The 17665-nt window shown below is 38.0% G+C and overlaps 1 protein-coding gene across 1 annotated transcript in view; it reads right to left on the bottom strand.

The window, feature by feature from the left end:
- The window catches only part of LOC115245927 (CD151 antigen-like), a 110571-nt gene that overhangs the window by 10781 nt on the left and 82125 nt on the right, over positions 1 to 17665 (bottom strand). Inside the window, exon 4 of the mRNA XM_029824427.1 lies at positions 11032 to 11223. Within this exon, the coding sequence (XP_029680287.1) occupies positions 11032 to 11223 (192 nt within the window). The remainder of the gene's footprint in view (positions 1 to 11031; positions 11224 to 17665) is intronic.

Below are 17665 nucleotides of genomic sequence, written 5' to 3' on the forward strand. Positions count from 1 at the left end.
TACTCTATGAATACTTGTAGCAAAGTCGTAAATAGTAAAACTCAAGCACATAATAAATGTAATGAATGGTATATATATATATATATATTTGTTACTGTCAAAAAAATATCACCACTTTTTCATATATCCAAAAAAATTAGAATAAAGTTGTAATAATTATAAAAAAGGAGATGTTTTAGATAAAATATTTTAGATTAATCTACACATTTTAGATAAAAGACTCTGTAATTACATTTTGCATGGATGTGTTTTTATACATGTGAATTCTAAAGCAATGTATCCTGTCTATAGAAATGCTCTACAGCTGATACAGAATCTGTGCCGATCGGAAAAAAAAAAAAAAAAACCAGAACAGACTACGAATGCGCTACTCAACTTTCTCCGCGTATCTGTAAAGTCTCTCTTTTTTCTCCATAGGATCACCAACTTGCGTTCATTACGTGGATTTATCTGCCTATCATCGGTAAAAATCTTAATTGAGCGCCATATAAGGCCTCGGCTAATGAGACGATTCGCTCGTGCCATCCGTGTATAGGTGGTGAAAGGGAGCAGGGGCCAACGGGAAAGCCGAGGCAAAAGGTTGTCGGGCAAGAAGGGAGGTGGCCTTCTTGCGCCGAGGATCGACGATAGTTTATCGCTGCTACGGTGAATTAAGCTCGTTACTTCTTCGCCGTTATTAGCCGAAACGGACATTTCGAAATATAAAAAAGAACGATGATAGTATATCTAATATCAACAATAATACATAAGGTAGAATCTATTAAAAAATAGTATACATCTAATAAAAAAAAAAAACGGTAATAACATAGTGATAAATTGGACGTTTAATTTGGATTAAGTGAGATCGTTGATAGAGATATTAGATAAAGACATTGAGTAAAACCGCGTATATGATGAATGAGAGGAAAGTAAAGATACAGACTGTTGACTGGATAAACGGTGAAGACTTTCCGCGTTGATTGCCGATAGTTTCGCCAATAACAACCTAGGTTGTTATTTTATGATTATCAAGGAAGGAGAGAAGCGCATGCTGAAAGTGACTGCTATTACGAGTCTTGCTCCCTCTCTCCCACCCCCTTTCTCTCTCTCTCTCTTTCTCTCTGTTTAAAGAAAAATTAACAACTTGTTCCTTTCGATGATATCAGAATTTTGTTAATCAATGAGTTTATGCGGTAAAAAGCATAATGGAGTTGACGTTGTCGAGGAATTCATTGTATTTTATTTGTAATTCAGTGTTACACTTGTATTCAATAGCTCATTCGATATCACAATAGACATTAACTTCTACCATAACAATGCACATTGGGGGAGTTTTAATGTTGCATAAAGCGATTAATAGAAAGTTTTTCTCCTCCTTCTCCCGTACTTTTCATTTCAATTGCGGATTCTTTCGCTATTTTCATGCATTGTTAAAACCGGCAATTGGCATTAACGAAAATATCGCTTGTGTTACGATTCAAAGTTTCTCTCAATGCACGAAGAACTAGTATTTAAACAAGTGGACTGTTTTATTTTACATAGCTCCCTAGTTGTTACTGCTCTTGTAATTGAACAACGGGCGACTCTCTGTTACCTCGCGATAATTATACAACTCAACAACTCGAGAATCGGAAATATAATTGGAAAAAGGGTTACTGACTTGGCGTGCTTCGGGAGAGTATCCAAATAAGCGGAATAAAAGGCGTGGCGCGCGAAACAATAGAGCGATGCTGAATGAGAGAGGCGGAAGTTGGAAAGAATTAAGAAAACGTGTTATACTTGTATTCATTAGCTCATTCGATATCACAATAGACATTAACTTCTACCATAACAATGCACATTGGGGGAGTTTTAATGTTGCATAAAGCGATTAATAGAAAGTTTTTCTCCTCCTTCTCCCGTACTTTTCATTTCAATTGCGGATTCTTTCACTATTTTCATGCATTGTTAAAGCCGGCAATTGGCATTAACGAAAATATCGCTTGTGTTACGATTCAAAGTTTCTCTCAATGCACGAAGAACTAGTATTTAAACAAGTGGACTGTTTTATTTTACATAGCTCCCTAGTTGTTACTGCTCTTGTAATTGAACAACGGGCGACTCTCTGTTACCTCGCGATAATTATACAACTCAACAACTCGAGAATCGGAAATATAATTGGAAAAAGGGTTACTGACTTGGCGTGCTTCGGGAGAGTATCCAAATAAGCGGAATAAAAGGCGTGGCGCGCGAAACAATAGAGCGATGCTGAATGAGAGAGGCGGAAGTTGGAAAGAATTAAGAAAACGTCGCGAGAGAAACTTCTCTCTCGAAGATCACCGATAACTTTTATTAAGGACGGAGTGAAATCGTTATTCCACCATTGTGTGGCATGCGCGCGACTCCGCGAGTTTTTCCGCAGGGCGGAAATTATGTTTCTCGTCGTATAGTTACAATCAGACAGGATATTGTCCGTTTTCGCGACGCTGGTGATTCGCGAATGCGCGCCGGGAAAATGCAAGGAAAACGCAAACGAATAATTTTCCACCTCACCGTGATTGTCGGGCGCGATTTTCCGCATGAATCCCCAAGCCTTGCAAGTGTCCCGGCAATTGCGAAATGATTTCCTTCTTTATATTTTATTTCTCGATATGATATAACCCGAACTTTCCGACAATTCTCTCTCATGTTCATTACATTTCGTCATTTCAGATCTGGAATATGCTCGTAATATATAAATATTATAGAATGAATATAAAGTAACAATAAAATATAAAGAAACTTAAAGTATTCAATAAGCCTTGGTACACTGTAGAATATCGAAAAGTTTGAAGCGAATAGAAAGACATACATAAAATAATAGCGTGAGTTTCTCGAGTAGAAACTAAGGAGATCAAGAATTCTCTTCGAAAGACAAGGAAGCTGGTCGCTTTATTCCTTTCGTGAGCCGGAACCTTTAAAGAGAACGAGAGCGTAAAAATGAAACAATAAGGGTTAATACCATGCAAGATATTTTCAATCTGTGCACGTTATTTCAGGAACGGTATGCGCGGAAATATAATAATCTATTTTTATGTCGCTTATTATATTACATACAGCCTTTCAACGTTCTATTTTTAAAAGTTAAGTTACGCGTTAAAATCTCTATGTGAAATAATCCCATAGATCTTTTATAAAGCTCGTGCTAAAGAGAAGTCGAACATTTAAAAGTTAAAAGATTTATTATTAATAAAGAAAGCGATAACAATGTTCTACGATATTCTGCAGCCATTCAACATTTAATTTCTTGAAATTATCTACAAGCAGAATAAAAATCTACTAAAGTCATGATATACTGCAGCCATCCAATATTTAATTTCTTGAAATTATCTACAAGCAGAATAAAAATCTACTAAAGTCATGATATACTGCTCTAATTCATTATTTCTCTATTAAAAGGCATAAATTAACGATGCTGTAAATTAAGAGCAAAAAGCCTTAATAGTTAAAAATTCGCTTAAAATTTCAAACTCTTGCTTTTATGCAAACATTCTCATTCTCGCTGATCGCACATGAAGCGCTCGTGGTTAAGAAAGGATAATGTATAATTACACGAGATGAGAGATGAAATTATATTCGCGAATATCATCCATGTCAAATAGCAATTAAAAAATATTAATAAGCACGCTTATTAAATATTTTACATCGTGATGGGACGAGCTGAAATATATCGAGCAATGCTAAAGACTGGCGTGCCGTAAAAAAAATAAACCGTCGAAACTTTATTAAGCTATTATGAAAGCCGCTCCTAACACGCCGTCGAGATAATTAACGGTAAAAAAAAAAAACAAGCTTGCGAGCGGCGTCTTCCCTTTCGTTTTCCCGAGTGCAACGCTTTACGCGCGGGAGAAACAAGAAAGCGCCGATTATCATCGTGTCTCGTTTCGTTCGAAAGCGCGATGAGAAAACCGCGCAATTATAAAGACATTAAACTCGACGACGTTCCTCATTGAATCTTTATTGCCGCCGAAGATTGCCGTATCTGCAAAAAAAAAAAGGGATACGAGCATCCCAGTTCTCCGTCATCTTACGAGCAATTCGTCCCGGATAACCCGAGGGCGTTCGTCTCTGTGTGCCACGTATAACGGGCAGGATGGTCTTCAAACGGATAGAACGGGAAATTTTATAGGAATACGTTTAAACTGGCTTTAAAGTCCCCGGCTCGTCGCGCAAATTTATCAGCTCGAAAGTGCATCCTGCAATTTAATTTGCAATGAACGTTACTTGTGCTTGACGTATATTACTTATAAGACGTGACCGAAATATCTCGACAAATGTTTTTATGAATGCAAATCAATCGTAATAACGTGAAATCATTCCGACACAGCTTCTTCTTTATTCATTAAAAATATTTTGTCTTAAAGTAATATATACATATATATATTAAAGGTCTACAAAAGATTGGCGTGTCGTTACCAGGACTTTTGTAATTATTTTCTGATCTGAAAAGTTTGTACTATTAATGCACTTATTTTAATGATCGTTAACCTTTTGTTGTAATAAAAACTAATTAGCTTCTATCTTTTTCCATTTTTAGATCCTGTATGTACAATGGAATACAATCTTAATTATACATCTATAGGAAACAAAAAGCACCTTTACGTACGTCAACGAGTAATCTGAAAATTCGCAATCGAGTAGGTCGTTATTCTTCGACGTGGACACGTTTAACAAGGTACTCGCCATCGTGCTTTGAGGATCTCCGTTTACGTCCCATCATAACTCTAATGAGCTTTGCCCCGTGTTTTTCGAGAAGAAAAATCTGTTCCGAGTTCTTCGGATTTTGTCGTCGATCACGAAATATTGTCAATTATTTAAAATAATGACTAAGAGAATAAAAACAAAACACTTTATGCAATTATTCTGTGTCCACTTTAACAAATATCGCAGTAATTAATAAAAAAAAAAAATTGTCGCAAATGCGAAATTGAAATACGAACAAATATTTATATGAGAAAGATGTCTATATATGCAAAATTTCCTTTGTTTTTTTTTAACTAGATTACTAATAAACAAAAAAAAAAAAAAATTAAACCGATAGCACTTTTGAAAACGTGTACTTGCATTGTTTCTCTTTCGTTACGCCTCCGCACTAGTCATCATGTAATCTCCGTGTAATTTTACGTATACTATCGATCCGGTCCCGACAATAAACATGCGAAATAGCATTTTGTGGTCTGCGCGAGTAGACCTGTCGAGCCGACGCGTTTGTCTTTTCTCTCTCTCTCTCTCTCCCTCCCCCTCTCTCTCTCTCTGTTTCTGGCGGGTTTATTGTACTTATTGCGCTTCCTGCATAAATTGGCCACAAACACCGCGATTGCGGCGCATCGGATACTTAGAAAGTAATGCGGTCTCGCCCGAAGCATTCGCATCGAAGCGCACGGGAGATGTTAAACTGGTTCAAAACCAGTCCGAGGCGTCAAGCTCTGTTCGGGAGATTCCACCGTCGCGATACGTCATTCTCGCGACTGCAAAATCGAAAACGTAGACCTAGACGTGACACCCCCTCCACCCCCCCCCTCCCACCAAAAACGTCGCCGGCTCCGGCAAGAGATCGATCGCCTCTTATTTTGATTGCGACCTCAACCGCGTTTTACTAGCACACGGACAGATCGCGCGCGAGACGCGCTCGGGAAAGTCTTATGCAATTAAGATCGAGCGGATGGATAGAGTCGTGATTCGAGAGTGCAGCGGCGTGCAAGTAGTAGTATTACTCGGTGATTAGTGACGGTTATTACCGGATGATTTAACGTTTCTTTTGCGCTACAGCGAAACCTCGATCGCGAGCCTCTCTCGTGGCGCAGGCGATTTATCACATTGGCAGCCTCCGATAATGTGCGAAAATAATAAAAGGATTACGATCGTTATAATGTCGTAAAAGAGAACGATTAAAAAACATAGTTTACAGCCGGTTCAGGGAGGGAACCGTGCAATTAAGGCTGGACTAATGATTCGGAAGCAAGCATGGGTTAAGTGGAATTATCGGGTGATCAGCGATGGTTATTATAAGTGATTTAACTCTTAAAATTATTTGAATGGCTGAATCGACTGTGTTGAAAGCGCATTACGCGCGCATCGATCAGATGGGAGAGGGTACGCGAGTGAAAAATTCTTTGCTTGAATATCTCGTTTGTACAGAGAATCGTATTATTTCTTCTTGTTACATAATTCTTTTTTTAATAAAGCTGTTATTAAATACCAGTTGGCAGTAAAATATCTCGATATAAATATAACTAAGAAAGATCTCTATTTTATAAAGTTGTATACGATTCACATAGATGATATCGTTTGCTACATTGGTAAGTGAAAAAAGTTTAAAGAGCAATTTGATGAGTATACAGAAAATAAAAGAATATAATTTGTTTCGCGCCTCGACAAGCACTTACGCAATTAAGATCGTGTGCATCATGATTTAAGCGTATATATCGCGAGTTTTATTGGTCATACCGGTTGTAAAAGGACTTTAACTGGTCGATTAAATTGGATAAAGGATAATTCAATTGCTCCCATACATACTTCGTGGAACTTTCTATCGGCAATAATGGTATTAGTACTTGCTTTACAGCGATTCAATGCGCAAAAAATAATCAAAGAGGAAGTGAAAGCATTTATTTCCTACGATCACACACACATTGAGTGCTTCATTTCTTAAATTTAAATAAATATAATATAATTTTAATAAATATAAAAAAGAGTCTTTTTCTAAAGTATAAAATAAAACTACTAATTTTTAAATATATGTACCAACTACTAATTTAAATATTAATTTAAATGTATATAGAAAATGATTTCTTGCAAAGCATTTTACATAGAATTAACTTGGCATGCGTAGAAGTGGCAATATAATTTCCAAAGGGAACCACGTGGCGGTGAATACTGCGGTTAGTAACGATCGGCAAAGCTCGTTACCGGTGTTTAACTATCATTTAGACAGGATTAAAGATAATCCAGTCGGTGTCGTTGGAGATATAGCCAAAGTGTGAGTTACCAATTACGGTCGCCGCGCCAACTCCCGATTAAGGTCGATTTATTACCCAGCGAAGAATGCCCCTTCGAAAAGGGGGAATGCGAACAGAGATAGAGAAAGACCGCTAAATATATCTTCGAGTAGGCTTATCACGTATAAGTAACCGTTATAACTACCGGCAATAAAAAATTTTTCCCTATCGCAAAAATTAAGTTTATGAAAAATAATGCATACTAAAAAAAACAAAAATAAACATAAATAATGCAGAGATCGAAAACCTACGTAGACGTAATATCCCTTCCGGGGGGAGGAAAGGGCGCCACGGAAAACCTTAAATCATTTAATAAGCCCCTAAAGAAAATTTACTGCGCTGTACCCTTAAGAGGAAGTTTATTGCCGCCCGTGGGGGCGCGACCATAAAATAATATTGCGGGACGATGCATGAATGCACAATTTGTCAAACCCGTCGCGCATGGCGATGCGGACCGCATGCGAACGAAAGGGGGGCGCCTCGCGGTCTCTCGGATACTCCTCGGAGACGGTGACGGCTGCGCGAGTATACCGTATTAAATAATCATTCGTGTAAACATAGCGGAGTTATCGAGATGGGAATTCCTCTATTACGGCGCTCATCGTAATAGAGAAATTCCCGATGGACGCGATATCTCCGCCTTATACCATAAGTTCGTATTAACGTTCGCCGTTAAGCCACGACGATCCCGTGGGTGTTGGCGTGCACGCGTGCGGCCGCATTTCCGATGAGAGTAATGTCCCTTTGGTGCGGGCGAGCGCGAGTTAAGCCGTCTTAAAAAAAGTACGCTCCAGCACCTACGGTTGGTTCTACGAGTTGGTGGTTCCATCGGAGAAAGACTTTGTCGGCCGACAGCGATAATGTCGGAGGTGGTAGACTACGGGTAAGGTCAAAGGCGAGCTCCAACTCCCTTTACCTGAAGCAAGGTTCAAAGGAGGAGATCGGGCATTGTTAGTAGCGACTTATGTAGAGAAAGAAAGAGAACCCGGCGCCCCCGAGTCCCGCCGCTAGCACGGTGAATTATCCCGTATCGACATTACGGTTCATTGCGATCGGCCGCGAGATTATCGATTTTTCATTTATAAAGCAGAAGAGAAGAGAGAGGGCTTCCTGTACGACATTGTCGAAGGCCAGAGGTGCGTATTTTTAGCGGCCGCGTGCGCTCGGAGAGCGTAAAATTCGCGGAAACGCGAAAATATGGATCGCCTACGATAAATCAAAAATAAAGTCGCGCTACCGCAAGAGAAAATTGTATTCAATCAATCCGTAACGTTACATTATTATTGCCCAATTAAAATATTATAAAATAAAATGTACAATAATAATAAAAAAAAAAAAAATTTAATTATATGAAATAGAAAATGGAACCGCGTCTTTGCAACGGAATATATAATATCTATCGGAATATAAAGCGATCTTTAATTAATCTCTATAACGATTTAAGTACATTATCAGTGAAAACAAATCGGTTTTTTTTCCGAGCACACGGAGATCAGTTTACTTTGAACAACAGTTTTTAATTTACTTGTATAATCCCTATCCTTTATCGATATGCTTTTCCTGCTGGTCACGTAACTAACTTGCTTCCAACAAAGACTGCACCGCCCCGAGCAATAATGTTGAAGCTGCTCCGGTAAGTCAAAGGAATGTTCGAGCCCGTAGGTGAAGAGCAGCCTGACTCCAAGCAGCACGCTCAAGCTATACTATGACGAAGTTCTTCTTGAAAGTTTCCAAGAACGATATTAACAACGAACGGCATAAATAAAATCTTTTGAAGTCTCGGAGAATACGATATTTAGCATCGACAAGTGATCGTTAAATAGGATGAAGGGATACCGATAAATCGATGGAATAACCGGCACAAAGTGAAGAGAGACTTCAGAGAGACGTATAAAATTTAATCGACATCAAAAGTAGCTCATCTACTGACAATGGATAATTAAATGTTCTCGCTCTATCATAAATAAAATCGCTAGATTTCAAAGGGAAGAGTCCATTAATTACAATTAAAGTTAATTGATATTGATGTGTATGTATGTGATAGTCCATTAATTAATATAAACTTTGCTTTACACATCAAAATATCATAGAATTCATTTTCATCATACTGTATGCACATACAGCTTCTCTGACCAACTTGCTTTAAGTGAGATACACTTTGTGTGCATCCACCTATATTCTACTTTGTCTCTAATCTACCCTGTATCTATATTAGTCTCTGATATCTAGTCCATTCTCTACTTCATGTAGCTTACACAGTTTATACAGAATGTCACTAAAATCATGGTCAAACGAGAAAAAAGATAAATAAATTTATATATATATATAAATTTATTTATTATTTAAATTTAAGAAGAGAGATTCTTTATGTAAAAGAATAAAGTGTACATAACATGTATATATGTATTGTATATATATGTTTTGTACATTTCTTTTAGATGAAGAACCTCTCTTTTTAAATAATAAATAAATTTATATTCTCTTCTTTCTTTCCCGGTTATATCTGATCTCGGTTCTTCTTCGTATATATTGTTTTAAAAAAATCTCTCAAATCTAAAATGCTTTATATACCAATATGAAATTTTGGTCGCCTTATCTCCGTTCATAATCAGCAGACCAAACGAGATATATGGTATTGTGAAAAAAACGAGATATATGGTTGAGAAGATTTCAAGATGATTTCCGCTAAACGAATAAAGTGTTCAACGTGATACCGGCGATTGTAAAGAGGGACCCGCGATGTATCGCGACGTCGCAAACAATCGCGCGTATAAAAGCACATCTAGTATCTCAAATAGAGGTACTTTCAGCGATAGTTCTCTTTGTCCGAGATATTCGCAATATCCGCTTCCTCGCTTTTTCAAGTCGAGGAGACGCTCCTGCAGCTATTCCCGATCTCGCTCGTAAAGCCGGCGAATTAATTAATCAGATGACGCTGTCCTGCTGATAAATGATTCTCTTTCAGATCGATAAGACCGGCGAGAGAGAGAGAAAGAGAGAGAGAGTCTCGCGCAATTACGTTCAATATTTCTTTTTGTAAGAATGAATAAGCTAATTGACAAACTCATCATTTTCCATCGTTTTAGCGAGGAACATTCATTTATGAAGCACGAGATGAAAGCGAAGTAAATTATGTAATTAGATATATGGTTGATAAGATTTCAAGATGATTTCCGCTAAACGAATAAAGTGTTCAACGTGATACCGATTGCAAAGAGGGACCCGCGATGTATCGCGACGTCGCAAACAATCGCGCGTATAAAAGCACATCTAGTATCTCAAATAGAGGTACTTTCAGCGATAGTTCTCTTTGTCCGAGATATTCGCAATATCCGCTTCCTCGCTTTTTCAAGTCGAGGAGACGCTCCTGCAGCTATTCCCGATCTCGCTCGTAAAGCCGGCGAATTAATTAATCAGATGACGCTGTCCTGCTGATAAATGATTCTCTTTCAGATCGATAAGACCGGCGAGAGAGAGAGAGAGAAAGAGAGAGTCTCGCGCAATTACGTTCAATATTTCTTTTTGTAAGAATGAATAAGCTAATTGACAAACTCATCATTTTCCATCGTTTTAGCGAGGAACATTCATTTATGAAGCACGAGATGAAAGCGAAGTAAATTATGTAATTTATTTGTCATTTATCATCTAATGAATTAAGATCTCCGCGAAAACTGACGGAGTACGCTGCTGGAAGCGGAATTATTACTGTAATCGATCCAACTATATTACTTCGAGCCAAACTCCGTCGCGCACTTTACATTGGTTTCTAGAAGTCAATTAATGCAATTCGGACGTGGCGATGATTGATGAATGATCATAATTAACCCCGCGTATTATATGTAATATAATATAAGAAAAAGAATAATAAAATCAAATTAATTTATAATTAATTAGATGAGTGTAATTAATAACGTGTGATAAGATGTGCGGATATTTATTCTCCGAATGTCTGTTCCGACATTTCGATCCGATTGATATTTGTGATTTATATCGAGCGTCAAACGCGGATACTATGATATATGATAGTAGGACTCACCACCAGCAGGACACATCGATTTTCAGAAGTTACACCGCCGCATCCGAGCCAGCTACCGATGACAGCTAGTACACCTGCGACGATCAAGGCGTAGGCCAACGTGGGATACGTCGACGTGGACATAAGGGACACGTAGCTGTGCTTCGCCACCACTGTCCAGATACCGATGCCGCCCACCACCAGGCCGGACAGCTGCAACACGAGCAAGAAATCCTCGACTTTAATCTCACAGAAGCATGAAACGTCATAAAATAACTGTCATAGTAATGATATCTCGCTTAATCTTGTGACTACACATATTTCAGAATATTATAATATTATAATCAATAGTTTTAATAGTACAAATGAAAGCTGTTTCCCTCGCTCCTATGAAAATTTTTATCGTCGCCGATAAAAAAAGTGGAATTAACTTTCGCCGTGATCGAACCTTGCCTTTTATAGTCTCGACGGAAATAAATTCCTATTCCTTGGAAGTTGGCGAAATGAGATGAAATCTCAGACTTTCGAGGGGAAAAACCTGCGATTAGTTATACGTCCGTTCGTGTCTCGGCTGTCGCTGGCGTCTCCGAAAATCTCTCGAATAATCGATACCGCATTGATCAGCGGACGAATATACATAATAATAAGAAAGCGGAGGATCGTCGTTCATATTTGCAGAACTTCCGATAGAAACGGTTCAGTGAACAGTGCGTTTTATTCAATTTCATATCGTACCCGCATCCGGTTCCACTGTGAGCACAAGATCGGTTCGATGACTAGTCGCGAATATCGTCGCCGCCTACGGCATCTGGTATGAGAGAGAGAGAGAGAGAGAGAGAGAAAATGAACGGATATCGGTCCGATAGCTACACGCATTGATGTATGCATTGCGTATACAGAATGTTCTGTCCAGTAATTGATGCTTCACGAACAGAAAATAAATCTTTGTTACAAGATAATATCTCAATCTAAAACATATTCCTTAATAATAATTTTTTTTTTATTTTAGATTGAAATCTTAGAATAAAAACCGCTTTAAAAATCGCAAAATTGTTGTGCTCAACCTCGCGTTCAATCTAAGAAAAAGAGAAGAAAATGTTAAAGCTACTTAAAACTCCTTTAAAAGGTATAGTTCTTTTAAGATAATTGTCTTTAATTTTCTCAGGACAGCTTTTTAAAAGATAAGGCTTACCATTAATAATTACTCTCATCGAAATACAAAAAAAAAAAAAAAAAAAAAACGTTCGCATAAAATTCCGATGCCGCCCACCACCAGGCCGGACAGCTGCAACACGAGCAAGAAATCCTCGACTTTAATCTCACAGAAGCATGAAACGTCATAAAATAACTGTCATAGTAATGATATCTCGCTTAATCTTGTGATTACACATATTTCACTCGTATGTGTTAACATAATTGTGAAAAAAAAACCAGAATATTATAATATCAGGTGATTGCATAAGTTCGTGCCCGATTTAAATATAAACTTCAATAGATTATATTTTAGAGATAACACTTTTATTAATCAATTATATAGTCTCCATTCTTTTCTACAATGGTTTTCCAACGATCTACAAGCTTGTCGATTCCATTTTTGAAGAAAGAACTTGGTTTTTCTTGAAAAAAGTTTGTAAGGTGGGCACGAACTTATGCAATCATCCAATATTATAATCAATAGTTTTAATAGTACAAATGAAAGCTGTTTCCCTCGCTCCTATGAAAATTTTTATCGTCGCCGATAAAAAAAGTGGAATTAACTTTCGCCGTGATCGAACCTTGCCTTTTATAGTCTCGACGGAAATAAATTCCTATTCCTTGGAAGTTGGCGAAATGAGATGAAATCTCAGACTTTCGAGGGGAAAAACCTGCGATTAGTTATACGTCCGTTCGTGTCTCGGCTGTCGCTGGCGTCTCCGAAAATCTCTCGAATAATCGATACCGCATTGATCAGCGGACGAATATACATAATAATAAGAAAGCGGAGGATCGTCGTTCATATTTGCAGAACTTCCGATAGAAACGGTTCAGTGAACAGTGCGTTTTATTCAATTTCATATCGTACCCGCATCCGGTTCCACTGTGAGCACAAGATCGGTTCGATGACTAGTCGCGAATATCGTCGCCGCCTACGGCATCTGGTATGAGAGAGAGAGAGAGAGAGAGAGAGAAAATGAACGGATATCGGTCCGATAGCTACACGCATTGATGTATGCATTGCGTATACAGAATGTTCTGTCCAGTAATTGATGCTTCACGAGCAGAAAATAAATCTTTGTTACAAGATAATATCTCAATCTAAAACATATTCCTTAATAATAATTTTTTTTTTATTTTAGATTGAAATCTTAGAATAAAAACCGCTTTAAAAATCGCAAAATTGTTGTGCTCAACCTCGCGTTCAATCTAAGAAAAAGAGAAGAAAATGTTAAAGCTACTTAAAACTCCTTTAAAAGGTAGTTCTTTTAAGATAATTGTCTTTAATTTTCTCAGGACAGCTTTTTAAAAGATAAGGCTTACCATTAATAATTACTCTCATCGAAATACAAAAAAAAAAAAAAAAAAAAAAAAAAGAAACGTTCGCATAACATTTTACTCATCCCGTTTCAGTCGTTAAACATCGGTTCGACGACGCAACCCGTCGCGATTTATCCGCGGTTTTTTTTTTTTGCCTCTCGATGCCGGACCTCGTTTCTCTTGCGGCACGATATCCTTTTTTTCCCTTCCCCTCTCGTGTTTCTTGTGACACGCCGACGCACAACGCACAACGCGGAAGATCTCCCATGGGAGACCGGTCGAAGGTGCTCCGGAATATACGAGCCATGCCGACGTAAATATCGGCCGACATGCGCGATATTTACGGTAGTATCGGGGGAATGCGTTACACATAGGGCACTATTCCGGGAACAATGACCAAGTTACGAGCGGCTAGCATTTTCCAAATGACATGAACGTGCAATTTTATGATAATGCATTACATGCCTTGAATAATCGGAAGGGGAAAAGAAAATTTTGAGCAAAACTGAGGAATTTAGACAGATATTGCTTGAACCATTTAGCGATTCATATTAAAACCCATTGATTCTTTGATTATCGTGTGTGATTTATTTGCAACAATTTTAAAATCTCATTACTTAACAAAGAGAACTTGTAACTTGGAGCAACTTGAGTGAAATAATCTAATGTAGAAATCAAGTTGACAAGAGTATTAGGAATTATTAATGAGAATTGCTATCTGTATAAATGCTCGTATATTACGGATTAAGATACAAATTTAGCCAGCTGTCAGTTATTATTGTATACAATATCAAATGCATTAATCCAGTTTAAATGATCATAACTCATGACAGAATTTAAGACAAAAATCTACAATTTTATGTATGTCACGTTTTATATATATATATATATATTTAGTGTATATTTAGCATAATCGAAAAAACATTTTCAGATATCTTTTACATATATTACAAGACGTATAAAATTATAAATAAAACTCTATTGCGAAATTTTTATCGCCTCGAATTATAAATCTAAAATGAATCTTCGGTCATGACTATTATTCAGCAATTTTTGTAGATTCTATTGCATTTATTACATTCCGAAAAATATCAAGAATCTGTGGGGAATTTCCTCTTTATTTTTAAAGTTTGGAATAAGTTTCCCAATATCGAACAAAATGCGCTTGTGCGTCTCGTGCATCTTTCTACTGCTTTCCTCTTTTATTCGCCATATTATTCTTATGAAATTCATATCTGTAAGATATTATATTGGAAATAAGGTGATGTTATATTTGCAAATTATCGGCATATGTGGTATTTACAATATCGAGGAATGCGGCTTACGTGATCGGGCACTCATTATCATCTGGTATAGTTAGCACAGTAGCTCAATTTACGAGCTCGAAATTTGCGGCATGCGTATTAAATGTACTGATAATGTTCGACGTTGTTACGGTATATTATAATAATAATTCATTTTTGAATAAGCTGTTTTATAACGAGAAATATAAAAATTATGCAATTTTGTTCGTAATTTCATGAATAATGTGGTTTATAATTTCGATCGCGGTGTATATATTCATTATTGAATGTAATTATAGATGGTTTATAAATTGGGAAATAATCGAGTTTACTCGCGTAATTAAACAACATTTGATAGCGCGATTTTTCAGGATTATTGACGAATTTATAACCGCATTTTTAACACATGGCTCTCAAAAGAGAAATAACTCCTGCGAAAGAATCTAGTGATATATAATTGACGCTAATCGTTATAAAATTTTGCTCTAGAGAAAGTATCGTGAAATACGTAATATCGTAAAGTATGTCATAATGTGCGTCGCGCAATATGTCATAAAATTGGCGAAGTAATAACGTTTTACGCGACGAACTTTATATCACTCCGCGACGTACTTGCACAAAATGGTACACGATAATTCGGCCGATATCGCGGCGGTTTTTCGAAGCATCGCGTTATACCGATACAGAACACGTTCCTACGCATAAATAACAAATGTTTCGCTGCATCAGTGCGGAGCATAATACATCCATTAAAGATCCGGAGTCAACGTCGATGTATCCGGGCAATATTCCAATCCCGAAGTCGTATTCTAGTCTCGGCGTGCAACGCGTGAAAAGAACTCGATTCGATTCCCCACGGATGGGGTCGCAATTTATTATTTTATCATTGTCCTGATGGTGCACACGTACATACATACGTAAACGTTCCTGTGTGCGCGCTGCGGGTCGATGATATATCGTAAATCGTATGTATCGCTCGCGCCACCGATATTCTTCGCTTCTACGTGCCCGTATTTCAGATCACCGGACGTATCCTGCCTTCGTCCACCTCGATCGGAAAATAAAGCAGGGAAAAGGCAAGTCGACACACACCTCGAAACTGCGAGTCCGAGTTACGCTGAATCTCCTCGATCTCTCGCGCTACGGAATGCAGCACGATTTCGCTTACATCGGGATGGAATATTTTACATAATTGATCCGCGCTGCGAGTCGCGGCATGAATTAAGCATGAATTAGGTATATTGTAGCCGCGATACGTAAACGCAAAAAAAAAAAAACAAAAGAAAAAAAAATACAATGGAAATTCCATCGGCGAGAACTCCGGTTGTGGCAGCAAAATTCGACAAAAAACGACACAATATTGCATCTACAGAATTCTTGTACTATAGAATATATTTATATTTTTCGTACAATGGAAATCACGAATGAGGAAGAAATTGATCGCATTACTTTCCGGATGTCTTCTCCCCGTACGTACATTATTGCAAAATACAGTCGTCCTAAGCCAATCTCTTTCAGCACGTTGCTCACGGTACACTTCAGCGGTCGTTTATGTACTTATGCATATACTACAAACTCGCGCGAACTGCATCGAATGTAACGAGACAGCTGGCGAACCGAACGTGCCGGCCAATGCAAGCGCGCGATCAGCCCCGGGTTAAACTCGGGCAACTCCGGGTTGCAACTTGGGCAATGTTATGCTAATCCGTTCACGTATTCGCTAAATTCTGCCGGACAACGCGATGCGGGACGAGCAGCGTGCGGAAAACGGCAAACGGAAATGAAGAAATTAAAAGTCGGACATCGCACACGCGACTGAAAAAAACATCCCGTAAATTATCGCGGGCTCATGTGAATTGTGACGCGGCGGAAATGTGATATAATAATATATTTGTCGAGAGAAAAACAGTTTAATCTCTTCATTAAATTCTGGTTGGCGTACACACATTTCTCGTTTTTTTCATGAGATATTTAATTAAGATTCGCGCGAATTCGTGCAAACATTTCAGAGAAAAACGAACGGAGACGCTATATAAAAATATTAAACAAATATTATCTCTATATTATCTATATATCTCTACATAAAAATACATTATATATATATACATATAGAAATAAAGAAATTAATTAAATACATTTTGAAGAATTTTTTTATTCGTTCGTTGTTTACGACAATAATATGCGTATTTAGGACAGAATAAATGAGAGATTATATATTAGGTGTACAACTTTGCTTCCGCCGTTTTTTTTCCGAAATTCGAGGCTTTATTGTAAAAAACTTAAACCCTTTTCTTTTTTCATTATACGTATATACAGCTTTAATTCCGCCCATGGATCGTGCGCGGCCAGACATTTACGGTCTCTACTAGATCGTAACTTTCAACGAGTTGTCTATCGAAAACACTCACAGCCTGACAGCCACGGAAATCTCGTTCAGACTGGTTTTCTTGCTGGTATTCTCAAAGGGACGTCGGTGACTTCACTCCCGCCGACGCCCCCGCCTCTCTCGCGTTTTACTTTATTTTTTATCTCCTTCCCTGTGGACGATCCCGAGACCGCCGCTTATCTCTCCTCCTCCTACTCCGACTTTACCGATCTACGGGACAAATAAAGTTCTTAAGATGTAACGGCGTTTAGTTCCTTTTTATTGCATTCCTCTGTGTAATCCTTGGCGGACCAATCCGTGGAAAGCCGATGGGGCATGATACACCGAAAGAAATTCCATTCGATACACCCAAGCGACGAACGAGAGAGATACAGTATATACGTACATAGTATAAAAGCACCGAGAATGAAAGGAGCGGCGACGCGGCGGCATCTCTGCGATTCGACTTTTTCCACTTTATTCCTACGCTCTT

Source organism: Formica exsecta, unplaced genomic scaffold (genome assembly GCF_003651465.1).
Source record: "Formica exsecta isolate Colony F162 unplaced genomic scaffold, ASM365146v1 scaffold137, whole genome shotgun sequence".
Lineage (NCBI taxonomy): Eukaryota > Metazoa > Arthropoda > Insecta > Hymenoptera > Formicidae > Formica > Formica exsecta.